The sequence below is a fragment of the Lucilia sericata genome, unplaced genomic scaffold (genome assembly GCF_015586225.1).
Source record: "Lucilia sericata isolate MDLA Ls3-8-SP2 unplaced genomic scaffold, ASM1558622v1 Contig000250F_arrow, whole genome shotgun sequence".
Lineage (NCBI taxonomy): Eukaryota > Metazoa > Arthropoda > Insecta > Diptera > Calliphoridae > Lucilia > Lucilia sericata.
In genome coordinates this window covers 151,921-178,016 of record NW_023994276.1, presented here as the reverse complement: position 1 = coordinate 178,016, position 26,096 = coordinate 151,921, and the positions used below count along the sequence as shown (strand labels likewise).

Sequence of the window (26,096 nt, the reverse complement as noted above, 5' to 3'; positions counted from 1 at the left end):
GGATTTTAAACTTATTTTTCTTCATGCTATAAAAAACAAACATCTTTTGTTTTTGTTTCAAATAGAAACAGAAAGTTCTCCTTAAAAATGTAAAATTTAGCTCACTTCTGCAAAATAAGTGTAAGTTTAAATATTTAGCAGTCTGTTTTTACATTTACATTGATGTTAATTGTTAAATAAATTTCTCCTTCAAACAGTTATCTACAGCTTCTGCGAAAGGAAAGTAATGTTTATTAAACAGCAAAATAACAGTTAAATGCAGAGTTCTTACATTTTTACCCCTATCTTAAAATTTTGCTCATTTTATTTATTTTACACTCTGCAAAAAAATGAGTTCTTTTACAATTTCTCCTCGAAATCTCTGATGTCATGCTAGAAAAAACTTCCTTTACATCTATATATATAAAAATGAATGTGTGTTTATTTGTTTGTGGGTTTGTTTGTTTGTTTGAAGTCTATAGACGGCTAAACTGCTGGACCGATTTTCTTGAAATTTTCACAATGCCTTCCTGTATGTCTGGAAGGAACTATAGGCTACTTTTTATTTAGAAATTTTAAGTGGGCGAGGTGCCACGCCTACATCCAAAATAATAATTAAAAGTTGCATATCTCAGAAACTGCAACAGCTAGAGTCCTCAGATTTTGTATGGACAACTTTGACATCCATATGAACAGATGTGGAAAAAAATGGGCGGCCTATCTATAGTGGGCGTGACACCTCCCATATAATAAAATCTTAAATTAGTATATCTGAAAAAATATAACAGTTAGAGTTCTCAAATTTTTCGGAGCTACTTTATTAACAACATGAATATTTAGGACAAAAAATAGGCGGACTAGCAATAGGGGGCGAGACACCTCCCATATGAATTAAATAAAAAAATAGTTTATCTGAGAAACAATTAGAGCTAGAATTTTCAAATTTTGCAGGAAGAACTTTAAAATCCATGTGAACATGTGGGGGAAAAACGGGCGGACATTCTTTAGGGGGGCTTGGTACCTCCCATATGAATTAAATGCAAAAATTTGTATATCTCAGAAACTATTAGAGCTGAAATACTCAAATTTTGCACGAATAACTTTGGCATAAATGTGAATATTTGGATAATAAATTGGCGGACTAGCAATACAAACTATTAGACAGACCTGGGATAAGTGCATTAAATATGTTAATGCATTAACAATTTTTTCAACATTAAAAAAAATTAATGTTAATGAAAGTTTATTGCATTAACATTAACATGGGTACATTTAATGCATTAAATTTGCATTAACATTAAATATTTTTGAATTTAATGCATTAATTTTACATTAACATTAAATAATAAGTATATGTATAAAAATGAATGTGTGTTTATTTGTTTGTTTGAAGTCTATAGACGGCTAAACGGCTGGATCGATTTTCTTGAAATTTTTACAGTACTTTCCTGTATGTCTGGAAGGAACTATAGGCTACTTTTTATTTTAAAATTTCAAGTAGGCGAGTTGCCACGCCCACATACCCAGTAGGTATTTAATGTCGCATATCTAATAAACTGCAACAGGTAGATTCCTCAAATTGTGTATGGAACACTTTGACATCTATATGAAAAAATGGGCAGACTTGCTGTAATGGGCGTGTCACCTTCCATAAAAATATTAAATAAATATGTCTAACAAAATATAAAAGTTAGAGTCCCAAAATTTTGTCGAATCCACTAAAGTGTCAATATGAATATTTTAGACAAAAATAAGCTGGCTAAGAAAACGGGGCGTGGTACTCCCTATATGAATTAAATTTAAAACTTCTATATCTGGGAAATCTATATATATAAAAATGAAAGTGTGTTTGTATGTATGTATGTTTGTTTGTGCTTTATAGACTGCTAAACGGCTGGACCGATTTTCCTGAAATTTTCACAGTTTCTTCCTGTATGTCTGGAAGGAACTATAGGCTACTTTTTATGTTGAAATTTCATGTGGGCGACGTGCCACGCCCATATTAAGAAAATATTAAATTAGTATATCTGAGATAATATAATAGTTGGAGTCTTCAAATTTTGTCGGAGCAACTTTAGTATCAATATAATTATTTAAGACAAAAAGTGGGCGGATTAGCATTAGGGGGCGTGGCACCTCCCATATAAATTAAATACAAAAATTCGTTTATCTTGGAAACTATTACAGTTAGAATATTAAAAATTTGCACGAGTAACTTTAACATCAATGTAAACATTTTGGGAAATAAATTGGCGGACTACCCATGAGGGGAGCAGCACCTCCCATATTAATAAAATACAAAAATTGGTTTATCTGGGAAACTAATAGAACTAAATTCTTCAAATTTTGCACTAAGAACTTAAATATTCATCTGAACATTTTGGAGAAAAAAGAGCGGACTTTCGTCATGGGGTGCTTGGAGCCCCCATATAAATTAAATAGGAAAATTATTATATCTGAGAGATTATTAGAGCTAGAATCTTCAAATTTTAATTGAAGAACTTTGACATTCATGTGAACATTCAGAGAATAACGGGCGGACTTTCAATGGGGGGCTTGGCACCTCACATATGAAGTAAATATCGCTTATCTGGGAAACTAATAGAACAAGATTCTTCAAATATTGCAAGAAGAACTTTATTATACATATGAACATTTTGAAGAAAAAAGGGCGGACTTTCATCTGGGGGCTGTAAGTTCCCATATGAATTAAATAGAAAAATTCGTATATCTGAGAAACTATTAGAGCTAGAATCTTCAAATTCTACATGAAGATCTTTGACATTAATGTGAACATTTAGAGAATAACGGGCGGACTTTCAATGGGGTCTTGGCACCCCCTATATGAATTAAATACAAAATTTCGTATATCTGGAAAAATATTAGTTTTTTTTTTAATTTGTCATCGATTACATTAAAATCTTAATTAACGTTCGGAAAAAATGTATCTATGGAAAACGATAAAGAGCAAAACTTAAAATCAACAAGAAATATTTTTTTTTATATAAAATATCCAAAATCAGCCCTAGTCTAAATAGAGATTCTACTAAGAAAATAGGCTAGATTTATAGCATAGTTCTGATGTAATGAATATACATCAAATTATATTCAAGACTATAGAATAGGTCAGACCACAAATCAGAATATCAGTATTACTTTCTTCAAAAATCGACTAGCCATTTATCCAGAATTATCCAAAGTCGAGACTGAAGACCACTATAGACCACACAATTATAGTCTAGACTGGTCTATAGACTATAGTCTAGATTATATAACAGACTTTAGATTACATACTATTATAGATTATTGTCTATAGTCTAGAGTATAGACCCATCTATAGTCTGGAGTATAGACTAGTCTATAGTCTGGATTATAGACCAGTCTATAGTCTGGAGTATAGTCCAATCTATAGTCTGGAGTATAGACCAATCTTTAGTCTGGAGTTATAGACCAGTCTATAGTCTCCTATAATTGTATGCATGTCAAATGTGTATGAATTAAACATGAAATCTCCATATGACTTTACCTATTTCCTCTTAAAAATCACCCACCCATCATCGTCAACAACAACTATCATTATTTATTGTACTTGAATTGCACTGCCCTGTAAATAGAGTTGATTAATTTAAAAACCATAAATCTTATTTAAAATAAATAATAAAAATTTTCATGTATAAAATTTATAAGGAAATATCTCATCATTGATGATGTGATTTTATTTGTACTTGGCTTCATTTTTACACTTGTTTTGTTATATGTATTAGTGGAGCATTTTATTTCAAAGAATGTTAATGTAAGAGGAAAAAATGCAAATGCTTATATGAACTGCAGAATATTTAGATGTGAATTCAACTCAGAATATTAATGATTTACTAAAGATTTGAATCTTTGAAGTGAATTCAATCCACTTTTGTGATCAATATTTATTTAGTACATACAACTCTAGGAGATTCATACTAAGGAAAATATCTTTGTAAAAATATACATACATGCAAAATGTATAATATAGTATTGAAAACAAAAGAACTGAAATCAATATGGCTGAATTTAATAATCATTATAATATGAAATGTTTGACAACCTTTGGTTTTCATTTTCATTAAAATTTTAGGGTGGACAAATTAGCCCAAATGAAATATAAAGGACACTACAAAAAAACAGTTCCTTTCCTTTCATTTAAAGTGGTGCAAGGCAAACAAAAAAACGAACTCATACATAATTTGTCATACCAATCACAAAAGATTTGTAAAGTCATTCAATAAACTTTAAGCTAATTAACTATAGGATATTTTGAAAATATTCAAGTAAAAAATTTGTATCAGATATAGCCGACCGTACAACACAGTATATTAGGTGTTCAAACCGTATAGCCAAGACTAGAATCTAGATCAGACTATATTATAGACACTATAGACCGGACTGAAGCTTAGATTAAAGACCAGACTAAATCCTTGACTTTACACTCGACTGTAAACCAGATTATTGTCTAGACTATAGAACAGACTATAGTCTAGATAATTGAACAGTTTAGATTGTAGACCATTATATATTATAGACTAAAAAGCCAACTACCAGACTACAGTTTACACAATTGACTAGATTATAGACATGACAATTGAGTATATACTAGACTAACTATTAGACTCTAGTATAGACTATAGACCAAACTAAAGTGTAGTGTTTAGACTATAGACCAGTTTATAGTCTAGACTATTTTTCCGACCAAACTTAAATATAGATTACAGACCAGAGTAAAGTCTAGTGTATAGACTATAGACAAAACTATAGTTTGGGCTAAAGTATCTACTATCGACCAAACTATAATATTTTCGGTAGACCAAACTATAGTCTAGAATATAGATCAGATTATAATCTATACTGTAGACTAAATTATAATCTAGCCTATAGTTTTGATTAAAATCTAGACTATAGTCTATATTATTGAACACACTATAGATTAGATATCATTAGATATTATAGAATATATAGCTATATTATACTATATATTATAAGTAGACTATAAACTATATACCAAGTCTAGAATTTAGACTATAGTCCAAACATTAGTCTAATTTATAAACCAAATTATAGCATCGACTAACGACCAGAAAAAAGTCATGTCTACAGACCAGACTATAATCTAGACTATAGACCAAACTAGATCCGAACACTAAAGTTTAGACTATAGAACAGACTAAAGTCTAGAATGTCGACAAAAGTATAGACAAGACAACAGTATACTCTACAGGCCGGACTATTGTGTACACTATAGACTGGCCTATAAACTAAGCTATAAGCAGGACTATATTATAGACTATAGATCGGACTATAGTCTAGACTATAGACCGGATATGGTTTCTGTAAATTCAGTCTGAACAATAGGACAAACTACATATATTGTTGACCAGATATATATTAAAGACCAAACTATAGTCTAGACTATAGACCAGACAATAGTCTAGACTAAACTATAGTTCAAACTATAGACCAGACTATGGTGTGATCTAGACTATTGACCAAACTATAGTAGTAGCTACAGACTGCACCATAGTCGAGAGTATAGACTAGATTATATGTAGTTAAAAGTAATTGTTACAAACATTATCATAAATTCACAATACCTTCTACTGCTATATAGTGTTAAAAACAAAATGATGAATTCTATTAAAAGGGGTTTTTGGTGCAATAATACTATACTCAATCGTACTTGTACAAAATTAAATTGATATGGTTTCTTTGAATTCATGTTTTGTAAATTTTTTTTTCTTTAACAAATTTGCAATTTTTTGCATTTAATTTGAGTGAATGCAAAATAAAAAGGGCGTTTTTGGTAATGCAGCTGCAGTTTTTTTAAAGGGTAGATTTTAAGTAAAAAAAAATATTATTTATTATTTGCACTTAAAAGCACAGCTTTAAAAAATGGTGATTATCATATATATAGACAAATAAAAATCTATTATTTAACAAAAAAAATCTTGAAAATATCAAAAAATTTTCTTAAAATTAACAAGACCTTTTCTTTATATACAATTTTACTACTGCTTAAATACAATTTCAAAACGATCATATTTCAAAGTACAAATTACGAAAAACAAAAAAAATATATATGATTGAAAACCTACAAAAGAATTTAATTCATTCACTTTTTATACCTTTAAAAGACCAAAAAAAACTTAATGCTTACAAAGGTAATTAACCCGGAATTAGTTCTTGTAGTATTTTATTCCTTCATTCAAACATTTCTTATGTGAAAATCGCAAAAACAACGTACTATTTTCGAAACAGCGATATCGATTTCACAGTAATTACCTTTTGGCTATAATACCGCAACGATAAAGAGACAGAGGGCCTGATGACGATTAGGTAGGAAGACCGAATTAAATCGGAAATACAAAGTAATGTGATATTTTTGTTGGTTTTCTTGTTTTACGATATTGCTAGTTTTAAAGTTTTTGTTTTTTTTTTTTATATATTTGTGATTGTTGTACAGGATATTTATTCATATGAACTAATCTTTTTAAAAGGATAAAAGCGGAACTTTTGATATTATGACATAAGCCATGGGGAATGTATTTTGTATAACATGTGTCTTTAATATAAAAATGTCTTTAATTTAAATTATAATTAAACATTCAAATGATCTCAAAGTGAACTATGGTTTATTCTACACTCTTGACTTATATTATAGCCTATAGTGTAGACTATAATCTAGACTTAAGTCTGGTGTATAGTCTATACTGGTCTATAGTCTAGATTTAAATCTAAACTGTAGTTTAAAGTCTAGAGTATAGCGTATAGTGTAGACTATAATCTAAACTTATGTCGGGTGTATAGTCTAGACTATAAACAAGTCTACACGAACTATAGTCTAGATTATGTGCTAAACTATAGTCTTAACTATAAACTAGACGATAGTCAATACTATAGGCGAAAAACTATAGACCACACTATCTAAAGCTTAGCCTATATTATAGACTATATATCCAACCAGGCTAAAATGTAGACTATAGACCAGCCTAAAGTGTAGTGTGTACACTATAGACTAAACTATAGTCTAGACTATAAACCAAATTATAGTATCGAATATCGACCAGACAATAGTCTAGACTATAGACCAGACAATAATCTAGATTCTAATCTATAGATCAAACTATTTTCTAGACTATAGATTCGAACACTAAAGTTTAGACTATAGACCAGACTAAAGTCTAGACTATCGACAAAACTATAGACAAGACAACAGTATATTCTACAAACCGGACAATTGTCTACAACATAGACAGGCCTATAAACCTCACTGCGCTAGAGGTAGTACTATATTATAGACTATAGACTGGACTATAGTCTAGTCCACAGACCGGATATGGTTTCTTTGAATTCAGTGTGGACAATAGGGCAAACTATATTGTAAACCGTAGACCAACCTACATTTGACCAGTCTATACTCTTGTATGCATTCTAGACTATAGACCAGACAATAGTCTAGACTATAGAACAGACTATACTGTATAGACTATACACCAGACTAAAGTTTAGAGGTCATACTATAGTCCAAACTATCGACCAGACAATAATCTGGACTATATACTGTTGACCAAACTATAGACCAGACTAAAGTCTAGACTATAGAATAAACTATAGTCCAAACTATAGACCAGACTACGGTGTAGACTATAGACAAGACTTTGGTCTAGAGTCTAGACTATTGATCAAAATATAGTAGTAACTACAGACTGCACGAGAGTATAGACTAGATTACTGTTTAAAGTAGGTGTTACAAAAATTTCAAAACATTTTCGTTCACTAGTTCAGTCTATATATAGACTATAGTCAGGACTGGCAAAAATTTAATGGTTATTGCATTCAAATTCTACTGTTGACATTGTTCATATTAAATGCAACGATTTGTCACAAATATTGACATGAATATCACACCTTTAAATATTATTTTGTAAACCCTTAAAATATTCATAAAAAGACTGCAATAAAAAAACTTATTTTAAGGCGGAATCATGGAAGGCCTCTATAATTTTATTAATGTATTAAAAGTTTTTTTTTAAAAGAAAATCTATTCGAAATAATTTTGAATAAATGAAGCGAAAAATAACTAATGTATTAACTAGTTCTTTTATTCTAGTTTTTGAAAAATGTTTTAAATCAGTAAAATTTGTATTTTTACGTGATTTTGACAGCTTAAAAATTACTCATCAATTTGAAATTAATTTATAATAAGACTGCGAGTGGCCTTTCATCTGCAAGGCCTTTTAGAAATCTTTGACTTGCGCTAAAATAATTGCTCCCACTCTCTCTCTCTCTCGCCAAGCACACACTGGAAATGTATTAAAATTATTGATGCTGTTTTCTGCATTTGAATGCAGAAAATCTCAAATAAATTCACAAAACAAACAATTATATGCAGCGCAAACAAAGCACGACGACACAGATTTGAATTATTGCATTTGTCAGGAAATGACAGCTTTAGGAGACAGACTCAACAGCAAGAAATGCATTAGCAGCAGCATCATAATTATATTGCTGAGGAGCAATAAAGACAAATTTAAAGCAAATTTGTAAAGGAAGAGATGCAGAGAATAAATCTTAATTAAACAATGTAATAATCTGAGTCAGTTCTATTAAATTTGAGACAGATCTGAACGTTCAGCAACGGCTCAATAAAAAGGCGCTATTTGAAACTTTAAACATAAAAAATTTACTAAAGTCTACTTTTAAATTTCACAATTTTATGATTTTTTTTACTTTTTTAGTTATATATATATATTTTTTAATAAAAAATATATTTCATCGCTATTTTAATATTTTACCCTTAATAAACCCTTTGGACTTTTCTCAGATTAAGTTCGATTGTATAACAGTCTATAAAGAAAATTTAAAAATCCGTTAAAACCCCTCAAAGTACTGATAAACTCTAGTAAATCTGGCAGCCTTCAAATAATAAGAAAACTGCTATCAACCCTATGGTGAATGACAAGTGGAACAAGAGGAAGAAACCCTTGTTTACATTTTTGTTTTTGCATTTTTCTTCAGCACAAAGCCCAGTATTAATTTATATTTGTTTGTTATAAAAAAGTGGAATAAACCCAATAAAAATTAAACAAAATATGGCAAATACTATAGATAAAGTACGCATCATTATAGTGGGAGATTCAGGTGAGTCGAATATTTATTTAGACACAAAATATTCTTATAATTTTGAAACTCTTAGGTGTGGGCAAAACTTGTCTTACTCATCTTATAGCTCACGGCGAAAGTCTTACCCGGCCAGGCTGGACGGTGGGTTGCAATATAGAAATCAAGTTACATGAATATAAAGAAGGTACTGCTCAACAGAAGCCCTATTTTATAGAATTATTCGATATTGGTGGTTCGTTGAGCCACAAGAATACCAGAAGTGTTTTTTATACACCCACCCATGGCATTATTTTGGTACATGATCTAACAAATCGTAAAAGTCATAGTAATTTACGGGAATGGCTATTTGAAATCTTGAATAAAGAAGGCAAAGATACCTATAAGGGAGGCAGCAGTATTGCTGGTAATAGTGGACAAACGGCATGTTTAATAAATGATGCCAACGGTTTTGATCCCGAGGAATTTGTGGGAGCTACTCAAATACCAATTTTAGTAATGGGCACAAAACTGGATTTGGTCGATGAGAGAAGGCAACCGAAAACAGTGCAAAAAGCCGGCGGCATAGGTAAAAGTAAATATAGTTTTTCTATTTTTAACCCAAAATTAACAAAAAATAGTTTTTAAGCATTGCTGGGGAAGATAAAAGAATGGGAAAATATCTATATAACAATAACCGCTACTTACAAAAAATTATTATATACCTAGTAAATTTTTTTATTAATAATAGATTTGTACATGTATTTTTAGCCGAACAATGTGGTGCCGAAGAAATTTGGCTTAATTGTCGTGATCCCCGCAGCATCGCTGCTGGTACTACCGACGCCGTTAAACTTTCTCGATTTTTCGATATGGTCATCGAAAAAAAGCAACAAACTAGAGAAACAGGATTTTATAGCTCCGGCTCATTAACCGATCGTCGTCGTTATAATACGGCTTCGTCATCATCGCCCCAAGGTAGTCCCACCATAATTGCAACTGCGAATATTTGTGGCAGCGGCAGTAATTATAGTTCTCCCGTGGGAGATATTAGACCTACAGCAAAAATGCAACCAGCCTATGGAAATGTCTTAATGGATTCAAATTCTTAGTTTTAAAGTAAAATGTTATTCCATTTTTTTAATTTTTGCTAAATTTATAAAAATAAATGTACCTATACTACAGTAAAAACGTAATAAAACTTATCTGATTACCACTCAACTTATCTAAAATTGATGGAAAAGTTTTATGAACATTATTTATCTCTTGAAGACAATAAACTTTAGAATTTTTGTACTTTTGTAAATTAAACTACTTGTGTGCAATTTAAAGCTTTTTAACTCCCCTGGAGCATTTCAATCGAATTTTTTATTTAATAAAAAATTTCACATAAATTGTTCAAGAATAAACTATCCAACAGTTAGCTATTTTTAGCCTGGTGGCCATTGCATTTGACGACCACCCAAGAAATGCAAATGTAAATGATACACTGATTGAGCACCATGTTTGCCGTTGTTGATGACCACACGATAACCGTCCTCCAAACCCAACTGCTTGGCTACCTTACTGCCCACCAACATCAGATGTCCCAATAAATTGGCATCGGCTTCCTCCGCCTGCGACAGCATTACAATGGGTTTGCGTGGTATAACCAAAAAATGGGTCGGTGCCTGTGCATTGATGTCGTGGAACGCAACACATTTATCGTCTTCGTAAATGAAATTACATGGAATTTCTTTGCGTAAAATTTTACCGAAAATTGTATCTTCGGCTGGTGCGGCCGATTGGGCCTTATCAACTTCACTTGCCATTCCGACCTTGCAAATGGTTGGCAAATTATAAAGACTTAACAAGAAAACTTATTAGTAATTATTTTATTTATTTAATCAGTTATTTTATGCGTATCCTTACCAGTTTTTCCTTATAATTAACCGGCTTCGTGAAAGTAAATTCAATAGACTCATTTATGTCAAATTATTCTAGATTCATTGGTGTTAATTTAAGTAGTATATTATTTAGTACTTTTCAGGGTTGTAAATTTTTTGTATGACAGCAGTTTGATTTATTTCTATATTTGCTGATTTCTTGACTAGATTTCATAAAGCTCCCATACAAATCTTCAAATTTACTCTCGGAAAATGAATATATTTTTAATAGGTCCCTCTAGAATGTCAATATTATGAAAAATTTTGCCCATATAAATCTAATATCAATTAAAATTGTATTTCCAATTAAAACTGGATCGGTCCATAATTAGCATAGCTCCTATATAAAGTTCTCTTCCGATAATGAATTATTCGTAAATAACAACCGAATTAATAATGATATCGGGATCAAATTTTACTCGATTATGTTTTGTATATATACATGTCATTCTGCAACACCTTATCCAGAACGGTCCATTACTTGTTCATTATTTAAATTTTCAAAATTTATAAAGTGTATATTTATATACATAAATATTCGAAATGTATTTAAGCTTCGACATAGCCGAATATAGTACTCCTATTTGTTAAATATATTTTTATTATTTTTAATAATTTTAAACTAATTTACATCAAAAAACTAAAATTTTTAAGTTTAGCAAAAAAAATAATTTTACCATCTGGCATTATCAAAATTCTCAGTTAATATTTTTTCATCTGGCATCTCTTAATTGCAATGTTTTTCTTTAATTCCTTTTTGTGTTTTCGCGTTTTTCTACGCATTTCGTTAATGCACCCAGTATAAACAACAATTATAAAAAATACGTGATTTTTTCTTATATTAAACTTAATATTTTAAAATAATACTTGTTTTAATCAAAAAAAATTGTACCAAAATCGAAATATAAAATGGAATTAGACTGGCAACATGAATTCTATGAAATAAAAGATCGTGGTTTGCATTTGTTGCAGACTGAAAAATGGGCCGATTGTCGTTTCCTGGTTGGTGGTGCACCACCAAATCAAAAAATCATTGCTGGCCATAAACTTATCTTGACCATGGCCTCTCCGGTCTTTGAGCGTATGTTTTATGGTCAGTTGGCTGATAAAGATGATCCTATTGTTATACCCGATGTGCAGCCTGATGCTTTTCAGGCCATGTTGGAGTATATTTACTCTGATCGTATTAATATCAGTTCATTCGACAAGGCCTGTGAGTTGTGTTATGTAGCTAAGAAATACATGTTGCCGCATGTAGTGGAACAATGTACGCGTTTTTTGTGGTCGGATTTGAGTCCGAAAAATGCCTGCCGGGCTTATGAGTTTGCAAAACTTTTCGATGAGCCCCGTTTGATGCAAAGTAGCATGGAGGTAAGTACAAGAAAGTAAAGCGATAGTTATGATTAACCTGTTTATACTTAATTATTTAATTAGTTAATAGCTGGTCATACCCGAGAAGTTTTGGCTGATCCCAGTTTCATGGATATTGAAATGTCTACTCTAATGGCCATTTTAGATCAGGACAAATTAAATATAGATTCTGAATTGGATTTATTTAATGCTTTGCTACGTTTCGCCAGCGAAAGGGGCATGTTTAGAGATGAATCCTTGCAAAACAATGCCCAAAATGCTGAGCAAAATACTGCAAATAATGGTGGTAGTGGTGGTGGTATGTTGCAAGTTGAAGAAATAAAAATGGAACCCGATGTTAATGCTATGATGCAGGGTCATGATGATGATTATAATGAAGATAATTACCATCATAATGTACCCTCTCCCGATGTTGTTGTAGTGGATAGTGATACATCTGCAACAGATGCTTCGGAAAATGAAAGTGGTGGCAGAGCAATATCAGCACCCGCCTCATCCATTTCATATGAACAACCGTCCACTTCTGCTGCAGCAGCCTCAAATGCAAATGCTTCTAATCTTAATTATTTTATGGATACTCAACATTCAATTATAGACGAAGATATGTTGAAAAGAGCCGTGAAGAAAATTCGCTTTCTCACCATGACACCACAACAGTTTGCTGAGGGACCTGCGCGCTCTAAATTGCTGCAGCAACATGAAGCTTTGGCTATTCTCATCAAAATTTCCAGTCCTTCTATTAATGACTGTCCCATGCCAGAGGGTTTCTGTAGTTCACGTTGCAGTCGCAACTACTATGAACAACGCAGTAGTCAGCGTGATTTATCTGGTTTTCTACATATTCATACGCCTAATAATAGCTTCATACAGGGCAGTGGTAACATATGTAATTATGCTCCCATGGATGCATCTGTCGATCATGTTCAACCACAAATCTTAAGCTCAAATCGAACATGCAATTTACCAGCAAATAATAGCAATGCCCATAAATCTCGTGATAATACAGGTGTGTCTTTGGCAACTGGTGGTGGAGATTCAGATGTGGCTACGAACGACACTCGTCGTTCGTATTGTGTACGCACTGTTAATCCACAATTTGATTATCGTAATACTAGTGTTACCGATTGTGGTTTAACATTTCAGGTTGATACGAATATTTGGATAACAGGTAATGTGTAAATTTATACAGAATAATGTTCAACTAGAACTAAACTCAAACTGAACTAGAACTGAACTCAAACTGAACTAGAACTGAACTCAAACTGAACTAGAACCGAACTAGAACTGAACAATTTCTTAACTAGAACTGAATTAGAACTGAGCTAGAGCAGAACTAATTACCAATCTCATGTATTCGATGCCTGTATGGATCTTTTATTTTTTAATTTTATTTAATTTTTTTACATTTACAGGTGTCCAAGTACCCACCCAAGTACTTTGTGGTGAACTCATGAACTCAGCTGGTTTTTCTGAACGTTATACCGAAATTCTATATGCTCACATACAGGACATTCAAGGATCACGTCTTAGTTACACTCATTGTACATCACGCGTTCGCTATGATTCTCTGCTGGAAATCTCATTCGATCGTCCTGTCTATATCTATCGTAATCAAATCTACAAAGTGTTTGTTGTCTTTAATAAAATCGGTTGGTATCCCATGTATACATCTGTGCCGGATGTCATCTGTAATCGTGTTAAGTTTCGTTTTAATGTTGGCGATCCTGGTGAGTCGGTACGTGATGGTCTAATACGTGCCATTGTCTTTTCAACGCCACAAGACAATAGTAGACATATTTTGGAGTAAAAAGTATTATATAACGAACGAAAAAATATGATATTCAAGTTTTTAGTATAGAAAAGGAGAAGACTTTGTGGCAATATATGCACAATTTGTTAAAAAAAAAATAAATTCATGCTTATGATGAAAGAAATGCATGTGTTATGTTTTAGGTTTTGTTTTATTTTAAGAAGTATTATAGAATTGGAATCTCAGAAATAAATGTTTTGTTTTACAATGTCCATTAATTACATATATTATTTTTCGTGAGGTGTATAAAAAATTGCCATTTCATTTATAGCTTTTCTTTCAAAAATGGTATATTCTTTAGTGTAATACATATTTACTAAAACTAAAAGGACCGATATTTTTTAATTCACGCTTATCTATGAATGCGATTATATAATACATTTCCTAATAAATTGGAATTTATTTTTTCAATTAAAAAAGAGCGCACACTAATGTTTCAAATTGCATGCAACACAGAATCGAATATTATTATCATTTCTTGCATTGTGTCTTCTTCGAGAACCGCAAAAACCTTCTGGTACAGGAAAATGATCATTGTATGGACTACAGATTATTTTAAAAATTGCCAATCCTTCATGCGGTTTTATGTGTGGACTATTTGCAGGACCTTCAGCAAACTCCGTAGGTGTCATTGAAAGATAACGAACTTTCTTCAATGCCTTCGTAAAAAGATCAAGTTCCTCACCTTCAAGATGACTGAAATCTTCTTTAATTTTTTTTTCATTTTCAAACACGCCATCAATGTCTGAATCATTATCAGAATCATCACATAGTTCCTTATTAATAATAACAGTTGTTTTCTTTTTATAAGGAAAACGTAATACAACGTTATATAACTCGCATTCAGGGATATTCAAATAATCTTTATCCAAAATATCCAACAAGGTGCTCATTTTAATATTTGTAAAATTGCGTCCAGCTAAAACTCTACCAGCATAACCCGCTATATTCTACAAAAGGAATATAGAAATAAAAATAATTTTTAATCTTACATACAATATTTAATTAACGTTCTAAACACTTACTTCCATACTTCTACGCTTCAAATTCTTTTCATCGTAAAGTACTGCAAATTCATAAGCTTCACAGGCATTTTCCCAATTCAATTTGGAATAAATATAATCGCAACATTTTTTTACCATATCTACCAATAAATATTTTTTGCCTACGGCGCATAATTGAAGAGCCACGTTGGATGAACTAATATCAAAACAATCCGAGTAAATAAATTTTAACATGTCTTGGAAAATGTCCGGCTGAATGTCTGGTATAGGAATGGGATAACTTTTTTCAGCTAGATCACCATAAAACATTGCTTCAAAAACAGGTGAAGCCGTTGCCAATATTAGTTTATGTGCTGCAAATATTTTTTGATTTGATGTTTCCAAACCAACTAAAAAACTACAATCCGAAAATTTCTCCGACTGCAACATATCCCAATTGCGTTTTTTTATTCCTTCAAGGTCCATTGCTAAAGAAATGTTTAATTCTGTTTATTTTAATTAACACAAAGTTAATAACTTTTATTAAAGTATAAATAAAATAGTTCTTAGATGCGGTATGGTGGCAGATGACTGTGTTATCTGTTAAACTACACATATATGTATACATATAACACATCACTTTATACAATGCTAATTTATAAATGTACATACATACATATATTTTTCAAATTAAAAAATGGGGAATCCCTCCACCAAAGTAAATTTATAAAGTAGATCTACTATGAGTCTAGACTCATTTGAACAGCTGACTATTTTTTTAAACTTGCTATTTGTGGACTTACTTGTCAAAAATGTTTATGTTGCCATATTTGTTTTCATTTTAACGCTTGCTTTTGTACAAATTTCTGAGTAATTTGTTGTATTTAATGTGAAAAAGTGTATTTTAAGTGTATAATATTTTTAAAAATGTTCTAATTTTTAAAAAATAAAGAAAACTCAGTGACTTTTAATATAAATAACAACATATTTTTGGAAGGTACAACAATAATGCCATATTTTCCATTAATTATTGGTTCATTTTTGTAAACAAATTTTGACAAGTGAGTATTTCGAACAAAAACAAATTGCCTGTGGTTTTTGTAGACTTTTGTTGTACAACAACTCGTGTCGCTACTTTATTAATTTACTTTGCCCTCCACAAAGTTCATTGCATATTTATACAGGTGTTTAAAGCCCCCTTCACACGAGCACACAAGTAATATGATCTGTCAAAATTTTGTGTAGAAGAGAACGGATGGGATCGTCTAAACGCAATATGTAATGAAACCATCACACATTGAGAGAAAATACGGATGGAAAATTTGACAGTCGTATGGCTCTCTTCATTTTTTGAAATGATTCAAAAAACAAGCAAGTCGCATCAGATCAGGGATGTATTTTTATGTAAACACATACAAAAAAAGTGAAACAGCTGTTCCATCTTACTTTGTTATTGTTTTATACCAATCGTGTAAACACAAAAAATATAAATCATACGACTTTTATTCTCTTTTTTGTCATACGGATGGAATTTCATTTTACTTTTTCATTAGACTTGTCGTACGTAAAGTGTGACCGTGTGAAGGGCCCTTAAGTGATATGTAATATATATTAGCTTGATTTATACTACTGTCAAACTACACATAAAAAACGACTGCAATTGGATTTCTCTCAGATGCATTCACCTAATAAATATGCATTGACTTCTTCCCCTACAACAAATGTATGACCGAAACTAACACATACAAAATGATTATACTAACACACATTTTTTTAATTTGGTAAGAAAAAATAATTAATAGTTAATAATTCCATCAATAATGACCGATAAAATGACTGTTGATGTACCTAATGTTTGTTAAAGGCAGGGTGCACTTATAAGGTGAAGTCAATTCAACAGCTGATCACAATTTTTTTTATTTGAGGTAGATACAACTGTCAAAGTACACCATTTAGAGTTGCCACAATCCGAAAAAATATGTACATCTATCTGGGGATGCATTATATTTTTAGGACAAAAAATGAATAAATAAATTTTATATTCATTTTAATCCGTAGTAAATTTATGCGAAATACTCAAAAATTGCACAAACTATTTGTCTTAAATATGCATCTATTTTATCAATTATAGGGAACTTTTTACTAATCAATTGAGAGTACAAATTGTAAATAAAATTATTAAAACTCGATTTTATCATAGATATCTTAATTTTTAACAAATTTCCATGGGTGGTTTGGTCACAATTCTAAAAAGATCATTATATATTTCTTATACGACAATAGTAGAGACCTACACGGTATTATAAGTTCCCAATATTGACTCATAAAAAATAATATGTATGTAATTTGTATTTTTGCTACTACTTACAATTTTGTAATCTAATACTAATTTTTTGTTATTTTAATTGATAATTTATTTACTTTTTTAATAAGTAAATAATAAATAATATTCTACCCCCTTATTCACAAACAACATTTTTATTTTATAAAAGGTTTCCATACAAAATACCGTTTATAAAATAAAAATTTTGTTTGTGAATAATTTTTCAATTCATGTATAATTTTTAATAAATTTTATCTTATAATACATATTTACTTTACGTGAAGAGATTTTTGGGCATGTGGGATTGTCTTTTTGTAAGGCAAATTAAAAAAAACACGGTGGCAACATGTAAATTTTTTGACAGAAGTATCTACTTTTGTTGTTTTTGTAGAATTGACATCACCTTATAAGTGCATCCTGTACCCCGTTTCTGTAACTTTTAGTGAGAAGTTCTCACATCGAGAAGTGTGAAACAAAAAATTCCATCGTTTCTCGATTTGTGAGTAAAAAGTGTTTCTGTAACTTAAAGTGAGAAGAGGCTACACGAATTACGTTTTTATTGGAGAAACTTCTCACAAAATTTTCTTACAGAAACACTTTTACTCACAAATTTCCAATAACTTACTTCAAAAAACATAAATGACAGATAGTTCTCACAAAATTTTCTTACAGAAACACTTGCATGTGAGAAATGATATTTTGTTTCAATTACACATTGCGAGAGTTACAGAAACGAGGCACTGGGTAAAACGTTTCATTTGCATATGAACCCTACCCTATAAGAAATGAATGACCGAAACTAACACATACAAAATGATTTTACTAACACACATGCAACATTTTTTTTATAGAATTGTCGAAAAAAAAATTAATGGATAATTCCATCAACAATGACGGTAAAATGACCGTTACTGGACCCAATGTGTGGTATAGGGTTGAATTTGCATATGAAAGAATGAAACAACTACATTTTGATTAAAATGTATTAAAATTTATATTTTGATCAACAATGACAGCCAAATGACCGATCAAATGACTGTCACTGTGTTACAGAGTTGTATTTTTCGTCGTTACAAATTAATTGTTTCTGCGAAAGCCAAAGATCAAGAAGCGAAGAAATAAAAAAATTACAAAGTCTTTAAATTATTAAAAATAAAGAGAATTATTATAAACTAAATTTTAAAAAAGCTTAGGAAGTGGATCAGAAGATAAACAATTCGGAGTTTAATCAATCAATGGTAACATAAATATGTACTTATGATTTTTATATTTCGATATTTATGAATACTTATGTATTTCTTTACAGACAACATATTTCCACAAATTAATAGGAGCATCAGAGGACTTAAGATTCTGCGAGATATGTAAAATGGTGAAAAGACTGGTAATTTATGTATATGATTACTATATTAATAAAATTAACAATATATATATTAAAATATCAATAAATTGTGTTTTATTATAAATTCGTATAGCCGTCAGATTTGACGGATATATTCATCAAGTGTGATTAGTCAACAATGACCGATTAATGCATCATTTTTTTATTTGTTAACTGTGATGGATATATCCATCAAGCATGATTAGTCAATCATGACTAATATTTATATCATCCATGATTAGTAAACAACAAAAGAGTGAGCAGCTCAAATATATGTTTTAAAGTCGATAGAATTCATAAGTGCGAGGGTGATGCAACATCGCATGTACACAAATGTTTCCATCACTTTTTACATATTGCCCTTAAGAAAGTGATGGGAGCTTTGTTCTACGCAATGATGGGTATATTCTCAGTAGTGACAGTCAATTGACCGGTCAAATGACTGTCACTGTTCTTATAGGGTATAAGAACAGTGACAGTCATTTGACCGGTCAATTGACTGTCACTACTGAGAATATACCCATCATTGCGTAGAACAAAGCTCCCATCACTTTCTTAAGGGCAATATGTAAAAAGTGATGGAAACATTTGTGTACATGTGATGTTGCATCACCCTCGCACTTATGAATTCTATCGACTTTAAAACATATATTTGAGCTGCTCACACTTTTGTTGTTTACTAATCATGGATGATATAAATATTAGTCATGATTGACTAATCATGCTTAATGGATATATCCATCACAGTTAACAAATAAAAAAATGATGCATTAATCGGTCATTGTTGACTAATCACACTTGATGAATATATCCGTCAAATCTGACGGCTATACCAATTTATAATAAAACACAATTTATTGATATTTTAATATATATATATATATTGTTAATTTTATTAATATAGTAATCATATACATAAATTACCAGTCTTTTCACCATTTTACATATCTCGCAGAATCTTAAGTCCTCTGATGCTCCTATTAATTTGTGGAAATAAGTTGTCTGTAAAGAAATACATAAGTATTTATAAATATCGAAATATAAAAATCCTAAGTACATATTTATGTTACCATTGATTGATTAAACTCCGAATTGTTTATCTTCTGATCCACTTCCTGAACTTTTTTAAAATTTAGTTTATAATAATTCTCTTTATTTTTAATAATTTAAAGACTTTGTAATTTTTTTATTTTTTCGCTTCTTGATCTTTGGCTTTCGCAGAAACAATTAATTTGTAACGACGAAAAATACAACTCTGCAACACAGTGACAGTCATTTGATCGGTGCAATGAAGACAAAAGTCGAAAAAAATCGGGAAAAAGGTCAAAAAGCCATAAAATGGAACATTTTACGTTTTAGACTAGACTATAGCCTAGGCTATATTCTAGACTAAACTAAAGTCTAGACTATTGGTATTTACACAACGATTAATTAAAAAAATAATGGTACTATATTCGGCAATGTCGAATTCGATAGTATATATTGTTTAAAAATTATCTTTACTTATGTTTACTTGAAAAACTTTAAGACCGGGTTTTTGAGATGGTAATCAAATGCCAATTAATAATCAGATTAGTTAATCTAAAAATAAATTTAATCTTATGTTAATCCCCTTTGATGTTTTTGAGTACAAGATTAAACTTCGCAGTGTTGCCATACAAAACAACAGAAAACTTCACTGTTTGTTATCAAAACAATGCATATTTTATAAAAAGAAGAAGACAATTGTAAATTTAATATGAAAATTAATGAAAACTTAAATTAAAAACAAAAAAATGTATTTTGAAGTGTCCATAATTTATACTAATCAATAAATAGAACATTTTAATGTTTATATTTATAAAAAATTTATTAATTTTTTTGCATCAGCTGTTTACAAAAGTTGCATTTCGTGCTTAAGATTAAACCACCTCCATTGGGCGCTTAAACTTGCAAACAAAATTAACTAATTGAGTACTCAAAAACATCTTTCGAGGTTTAATTTTAATTTAATCGCTAATCTTTCACCTAAAGATTGGCCATAAAAGTTTAACTTTTCTTTTCATTTTTATGTTTTACATAAAATAATAAAATAAAAGTTATGGCAAAATAAAATTCTGCAAATTACAAACGTAATGATAAATTATATATACCACTCTCAAAAGGGATAGGGTATACAAATAAAATGAACGGTTTATTTCATGATAAAAATAAAAATTTGAAAAACAATACAAATTACATACATTTGCATAAAACTTCATATAATAAAATAAAAATTGTCGTACAAAATTAAACATTTCTTGCGATGGAATTTAAAGGAATTAAGGAAAATATTTCGTGCTTGCTACAGTCGGAGGAATTAACCGATTGTCGTTTTCTAGTTGGTGATGCATCACCTAATCAAAAAATAATTTCAGCACATAAGCTAGTCCTTGCAGTAGCTTCCCCTGTTTTTAAAACAATGTTTTATGGTGATCTAGCAGAGAAAAATGATCCCATACTTATACCGGATATTCAGCCAGATATTTTTCAAACAATGTTAAAATTTATTTATTCGGACTACATTGATATTAGTTCAAGTTATATGGCCGTTCAATTGTGCTATGCAGGTAAAAAATATCTATTATCGGATATGGTAAAACATTGTTGCGATTACATGTTTTCAAGATTAAATTGGAAAAATGCATGCGAAGTCTATGAATTTGCAGTACTTTACGGCGAAGATAATTTGAAGCGTAAAAGTATGGCTGTAAGTAGTACATATTTAAGGAATTTTTTGAAATAATAAAAACTAGGAAATTTAAATACTAATTTCATTTGCAGATAATAGCGGCTGAAGCTCAACGTATTTTTTCTCTCAGTAATTTTGCCAACATTAAAATGTCTACCTTATTGGACATTTTGGATGAAGATTGGTTGAATATTAAGTCTGAATTGGAATTATATCGCGTTTTATTACGCTTTCTTCATAACAAAGTTAGTGATCTGGATAATAATAATAATAATCTATGTAAAAGCGATGAGACTTATGCTGATGTCGTAATAATGGATGAAAACCTATCTGAAGCTGAAAAGGAAAACAACATTACTTTGTCATCATCAATTACTGCGGTCACGGAAAATGTCGAACAACTTGAGGATAAAGAAATTGTTGCATTAGAAAAGGCATTTAAAAAAATTCGTTATCTTTCAATGACACCAGAAGAGTTTGCAGAAGGTCCTGCAAACTGTCGATTCATTAAAATGCATGAAGCTTTTTCGATTTTTTTAATAATCTCGAGTACATCCAATACACTTTTACCTATACCCGAAGGTTTTAGTAGTTGCCGTAGAAGTCATTGTGAGAGAGAACCAACTAAACAGGAAGAAATATTTGTGGAATATAATAGTCCAGTTGAAGATCTTTTCTAAAAATCAATATACACAAAATTATGAATTGCGCTAATAGGTAGTAATTATACTATGAGATGTAAACTATTCGCCAATTAATTTCACATGTGAATAACATAAAATAAACTTATCAATATGTATATCAATTGATAGTTTGAACCGATCCAAGTTTTAGTTGCTAATACAATTTCTATTAATATTAGATTTATATCTGCAAAATTTAGTATTAAATATTTTACAGAGTCGGAAAATTATATTGTAGAAATTACAGACGGAATGATAAACTTATATATGTACTATATCCTTTTCACGAAGCTGAAGGGGATAAAAACTATTTTCGTTTTTTTTCACAGATTTATTTTATATTTTATAAAAAAGGTCGACAAAAACTTCGACTTTTTCTCAATCGTGCTTTTTTTTTATAAATTTTAACAAACTGGCAGCGTTGAAACAATATAACCAACCTATAAGTGATTTATATGGCAACTCTGTTTCAATGTTTTTCATCAATTCCTTCTTTTTGCATTTTCGCGTTCATTTATTCTGTAAAAAATAGAGAAAAAATAATTTTAATTTTTGTGGGAAATTTTTTTTAAAGAAAATCAAAAATATTATTATTAAGTGCGTACAAAGTGAAGTGAAAATATAAGTTTTAACAATGGAATTAGATTGGCAACATGAGTTTCACGAAATTAAAGATCGCGCCCTAAATTTGTTGCAGACAGAAAAATGGGCGGATTGTCGTTTCTTGGTTGGTGGTGCACCGCCCAATCAAAGAATAATTGCTGGTCATAAAATAATCTTGGCTATGGCTTCGCCAGTATTTGAGAGAATGTTTTTTGGTCCGTCGGCAGCTAAAGATGATCCGATTGTTATACCAGATGTACAGCCAGATGCTTTCCAGGCGATGTTGGAATACATTTACTCAGATCGCATAAATATCAGTTCATTTGATAAGGCCTGTGAGCTATGCTATGTGGCAAAAAAATATAAATTACCCCATGTGGTGGGTCAGTGCACACATTTTTTGTGGTCGGACTTGAGTCCGAGAAATGCCTGCCGGGCATATGAGTTTGCCAAGCTTTTTGAGGAGTCACGTTTGATGCAAAAAAGTATGGAGGTAAGTTGCAAATGCAAAGTGACGTTTGGGATTTTATATGATTACTGTTGTTTTCTCGTTAAGTTAATTGCTGATCATACACGAGAAGTTCTAGCTGATCCCAGTTTTATGGATATTGAAATGTCCACATTAATGGCTATTTTGGATCAAGATAAATTAAATATAGACTCTGAATTGGACTTATTTAATGCTCTTTTGCGTTTTGCCAATGAACGTGGAGTGCAACAGGCTGGGCCACAAAATGAGCAGGGTGCTAGTGAGGGCGGTTTGCTAAGTGTCGAAGAAATTAAAATGGAACCAGATGTAAATGCCATGATGCAGGGTCATGATGAGCATTATATGGAAGGCAATGGCGATAATAATTCTTATCATGATAATGCACCTTCCCCGGATGTTGTAGTGGTAGTAGATAGTGATGCATCTGTGGCAGATGCTGAAGAAAATGAAGAGGCTTCAGCTTCATATGGTCAACCTGCAACTTCGGCCGCAGCTGGGGCAGCTGCTAATCTCAATTATTTGATGGATGCTCAACGTTTTGTTGTAGACGAGGAAATGTTGAAAAAAGCAGTTAGAAAAATACGTTTTCTTACCATGACTCCACAGCAGTTTGCTGAGGGTCCCGCGCGCTCTAAACTATTGCAACAACATGAAGCTTTGGCCATTCTAATAAAAATTTCTAGTCCTTCCATTAATGACTGTCCCATGCCGGAGGGTTTTTGTAGTTCACGTTGCAGTCGCAACTACTATGAACAGCGTAATAATCAACGGGATTTATCAACATTCCTAAATACACACCCGTCGAACAACTTTTTTGCTGCTAGCAGCAGTAGTGGCGGTGGAACTGGTGTTGGTGTTGTAAGTGCAAATAGTTTTCCTTCTTTGGACGCACCAGTGGTTCATATTCAACCACAAATTCTTAGCTCAAATCGTAATTCAATGCTCAATTATGGTCACAAACCGCGAGAAAATGTTGGCATGTCATTGGTTACGGGTGCTGGAGATTCTGGAGATGGTGCTACTCACGATACACGTCGTTCGTATTGTGTACGCACGGTTAATCCTCAATTTGATTATCGTAATACAAGTGTAACCGATTGCGGTTTAACATTTCAAGTTGATACAAATATTTGGATAACAGGTAATGTGCCAAATTCGTAATTGTTAAATTTAACAAAATAAAGGATTGATTCGTTGATATATAGAGGCGGGGGGCTCTATAATATTTTTATTAAAAATTTTAATGACACTGGAGTTTTAAACAAAATATAAATTTTTAGTGAAAATTGGATTTCAGATGGACAAAACACTAGAACTGAACTAGAACTGAACTAGAACTGAACTAGAACTGAACTAGAACTGAACTAGAACTGAACTAGAACTGAACTAGAACTGAACTAGAACTGAACTAGAACTGAACTAGAACTGAACTAGAACTGAACTAGAACTGAACTAGAACTGAACTAGAACTGAACTAGAACTGAACTAGAACTGAACTAGAACTGAACTAGAACTGAACTAGAACTGAACTAGAACTGAACTAGAACTGAACTAGAACTGAACTAGAACTGAACTAGAACTGAACTAGAACTGAACTAGAACTGAACTAGAACTGAACTAGAACTGAACTAGAACTGAACTAGAACTGAACTAGAACTGAACTAGAACTGAACTAGAACTGAACTAGAACTGAACTAGAACTAACTAGAACTGAACTAGAACTGAACTAGAACTGAACTAGATCTGAACTAGATCTGAACTAGAACTGAACTAGAACTGAACTAGAACTGAACTAGAACTGAACTACAACTTCAGTTATTAAAGTATATAGTTCATTAAAAAAAGAATACAAGTTTTAGCAAAAAAAGTTTACAAAAAGTTAAAGTTTCCTAAAAAATGTCGAATTTAAAAAATACTGCTTTCACAGTGTATCTTTAAAATACTTGCAATTATCTCAGTCGCAAAACTACATCGTATTTTTGGAATATTTTACTATTTCGCATTTTCAGGTGTCCAAGTACCCACCCAGGTACTTTGTGGTGAACTCATGAATTCCGCTGGTTTTTCCGAACGTTACACCGAAATTCTCTACGCCCATATACAAGACGTACAAGGATCTCGACTCAGCTACACACATTGGACATCCCGCGTCCGCTATGATTCCCTGCTAGAAATCTCATTCGATCGTCCCGTCTATATCTACCGCAATCAGATCTACAAAGTTTTTGTAGTATTTAATAAAATCGGTTGGTATCCCATGTATACATCTGTGCCGGATGTCATCTGTAATCGTGTTAAATTTCGTTTTAATGTTGGTGATCCTGGTGAGTCGGTACGTGATGGACTGATACGCGCCATTGTCTTTTCAACGCCACAGGACAATAGTAGAAATATACTGGAGTAAAATGCCAGTTGGATGTGAGTTTAGGAGTAAAGAAGACTTTATGGCAATATATAAGCACAATTTGTTGGAAAAAAAGTATTTTTCTTCTTTTTATACTGTATTTTTTAAATGAAATTTGCAAATTGTAATTTAAGTTTTATTTTTATAAAGTATTAATTTGGGTCTCTCATAAATAAATATTTTTTTCTTTAAAGTGTATTTTCTTTTATTTGAATGGTTTTAATTGTTTATTTGAAACCTTAACTGATCCATTTATGTATAATTTTTGATTTTAGGAGATTTTCCATTAATAGGTTTAAAATTCCTTT

General features: G+C 31.3%; 6 protein-coding genes across 8 annotated transcripts; 4 read left to right on the top strand and 2 right to left on the bottom strand.

The window, feature by feature from the left end:
• Positions 1-8,995: 8,995 nt before the first annotated feature.
• Positions 8,996-10,341, top strand: LOC119602730 (rab-like protein 3). Of its 2 annotated transcripts, none has more exons than XM_037954408.1 (3): positions 8,996-9,147; positions 9,203-9,694; positions 9,877-10,341. In XM_037954408.1, exons 1-3 carry the CDS (start codon positions 9,099-9,101, stop codon positions 10,215-10,217), a joined length of 882 nt encoding a protein of 293 aa, XP_037810336.1. In that variant the 5' UTR covers positions 8,996-9,098; the 3' UTR covers positions 10,218-10,341. The 2 variants fall into 2 exon arrangements, with proteins under 2 accessions (XP_037810336.1, XP_037810335.1); XM_037954407.1 differs by having other exon boundaries at positions 9,203-9,700.
• An 89-nt stretch (positions 10,342-10,430) lies between these two features.
• On the bottom strand, positions 10,431-11,149 carry LOC119602734 (histidine triad nucleotide-binding protein 1). 2 transcript variants are annotated; one of them, XM_037954416.1, is made up of 2 exons: positions 11,017-11,149; positions 10,431-10,950 (listed from the first exon to the last, which is right to left on the bottom strand). In XM_037954416.1, the coding sequence occupies exons 1-2, from the start codon at positions 11,067-11,069 to the stop codon at positions 10,536-10,538; spliced, it is 468 nt and encodes a 155-aa protein (XP_037810344.1). In that variant the 5' UTR covers positions 11,070-11,149; the 3' UTR covers positions 10,431-10,535. The 2 variants fall into 2 exon arrangements, with proteins under 2 accessions (XP_037810344.1, XP_037810345.1); XM_037954417.1 differs by having other exon boundaries at positions 10,431-10,963; positions 11,017-11,104.
• Positions 11,150-11,791: 642 nt separating this feature from the next.
• LOC119602725 lies at positions 11,792-14,339 on the top strand. The gene is made up of 3 exons (XM_037954401.1): positions 11,792-12,401; positions 12,465-13,569; positions 13,814-14,339. The coding sequence occupies exons 1-3, from the start codon at positions 11,940-11,942 to the stop codon at positions 14,206-14,208; spliced, it is 1,962 nt and encodes a 653-aa protein (XP_037810329.1). The 5' UTR covers positions 11,792-11,939; the 3' UTR covers positions 14,209-14,339.
• Positions 14,340-14,343: 4 nt separating this feature from the next.
• On the bottom strand, positions 14,344-16,962 carry LOC119602728 (BTB/POZ domain-containing protein 6-A-like). The gene is made up of 3 exons (XM_037954405.1): positions 16,958-16,962; positions 15,237-15,682; positions 14,344-15,161 (listed from the first exon to the last, which is right to left on the bottom strand). The coding sequence occupies exons 2-3, from the start codon at positions 15,678-15,680 to the stop codon at positions 14,640-14,642; spliced, it is 966 nt and encodes a 321-aa protein (XP_037810333.1). The 5' UTR covers positions 15,681-15,682; positions 16,958-16,962; the 3' UTR covers positions 14,344-14,639.
• A 4,031-nt stretch (positions 16,963-20,993) lies between these two features.
• LOC119602727 (BTB/POZ domain-containing protein 6-A-like) lies at positions 20,994-22,465 on the top strand. The gene is made up of 2 exons (XM_037954404.1): positions 20,994-21,626; positions 21,701-22,465. Exons 1-2 carry the CDS (start codon positions 21,183-21,185, stop codon positions 22,286-22,288), a joined length of 1,032 nt encoding a protein of 343 aa, XP_037810332.1. The 5' UTR covers positions 20,994-21,182; the 3' UTR covers positions 22,289-22,465.
• Positions 22,466-22,778: 313 nt separating this feature from the next.
• LOC119602726 lies at positions 22,779-25,981 on the top strand. Its single transcript, XM_037954402.1, has 3 exons — positions 22,779-23,387; positions 23,451-24,525; positions 25,394-25,981. Exons 1-3 carry the CDS (start codon positions 22,926-22,928, stop codon positions 25,786-25,788), a joined length of 1,932 nt encoding a protein of 643 aa, XP_037810330.1. The 5' UTR covers positions 22,779-22,925; the 3' UTR covers positions 25,789-25,981.
• The last annotated feature ends 115 nt before the right edge of the window (positions 25,982-26,096 follow it).

Bases quoted from the DNA above. Each gene is read 5' to 3' on its own strand.
- LOC119602727 (XM_037954404.1), top strand. From the start codon at position 21,183: ATGGAATTTAAAGGAATTAAGGAAAATATTTCGTGCTTGCTACAGTCG. The intron at 21,627-21,700 runs GTAAGTAGTACA...TTTCATTTGCAG, and splicing joins TGAAGCGTAAAAGTATGGCT to ATAATAGCGGCTGAAGCTCA.
- LOC119602725 (XM_037954401.1), top strand. From the start codon at position 11,940: ATGGAATTAGACTGGCAACATGAATTCTATGAAATAAAAGATCGTGGT. The intron at 12,402-12,464 runs GTAAGTACAAGA...TTATTTAATTAG, and splicing joins TGATGCAAAGTAGCATGGAG to TTAATAGCTGGTCATACCCG. The intron at 13,570-13,813 runs GTAATGTGTAAA...TTACATTTACAG, and splicing joins TACGAATATTTGGATAACAG to GTGTCCAAGTACCCACCCAA.
- LOC119602730 (XM_037954407.1), top strand. From the start codon at position 9,099: ATGGCAAATACTATAGATAAAGTACGCATCATTATAGTGGGAGATTCA. The intron at 9,148-9,202 runs GTGAGTCGAATA...TGAAACTCTTAG, and splicing joins CATTATAGTGGGAGATTCAG to GTGTGGGCAAAACTTGTCTT. The intron at 9,701-9,876 runs GTAAATATAGTT...ATGTATTTTTAG, and splicing joins AGCCGGCGGCATAGGTAAAA to CCGAACAATGTGGTGCCGAA.
- LOC119602726 (XM_037954402.1), top strand. From the start codon at position 22,926: ATGGAATTAGATTGGCAACATGAGTTTCACGAAATTAAAGATCGCGCC. The intron at 23,388-23,450 runs GTAAGTTGCAAA...TTTCTCGTTAAG, and splicing joins TGATGCAAAAAAGTATGGAG to TTAATTGCTGATCATACACG. The intron at 24,526-25,393 runs GTAATGTGCCAA...TCGCATTTTCAG, and splicing joins TACAAATATTTGGATAACAG to GTGTCCAAGTACCCACCCAG.
- LOC119602734 (XM_037954416.1), bottom strand. From the start codon at position 11,069: ATGAGTCTATTGAATTTACTTTCACGAAGCCGGTTAATTATAAGGAAA. The intron at 10,951-11,016 runs GTAAGGATACGC...TTTCTTGTTAAG, and splicing joins TTAATTATAAGGAAAAACTG to TCTTTATAATTTGCCAACCA.
- LOC119602728 (XM_037954405.1), bottom strand. From the start codon at position 15,680: ATGGACCTTGAAGGAATAAAAAAACGCAATTGGGATATGTTGCAGTCG. The intron at 15,162-15,236 runs GTAAGTGTTTAG...TTCCTTTTGTAG, and splicing joins TGAAGCGTAGAAGTATGGAA to AATATAGCGGGTTATGCTGG.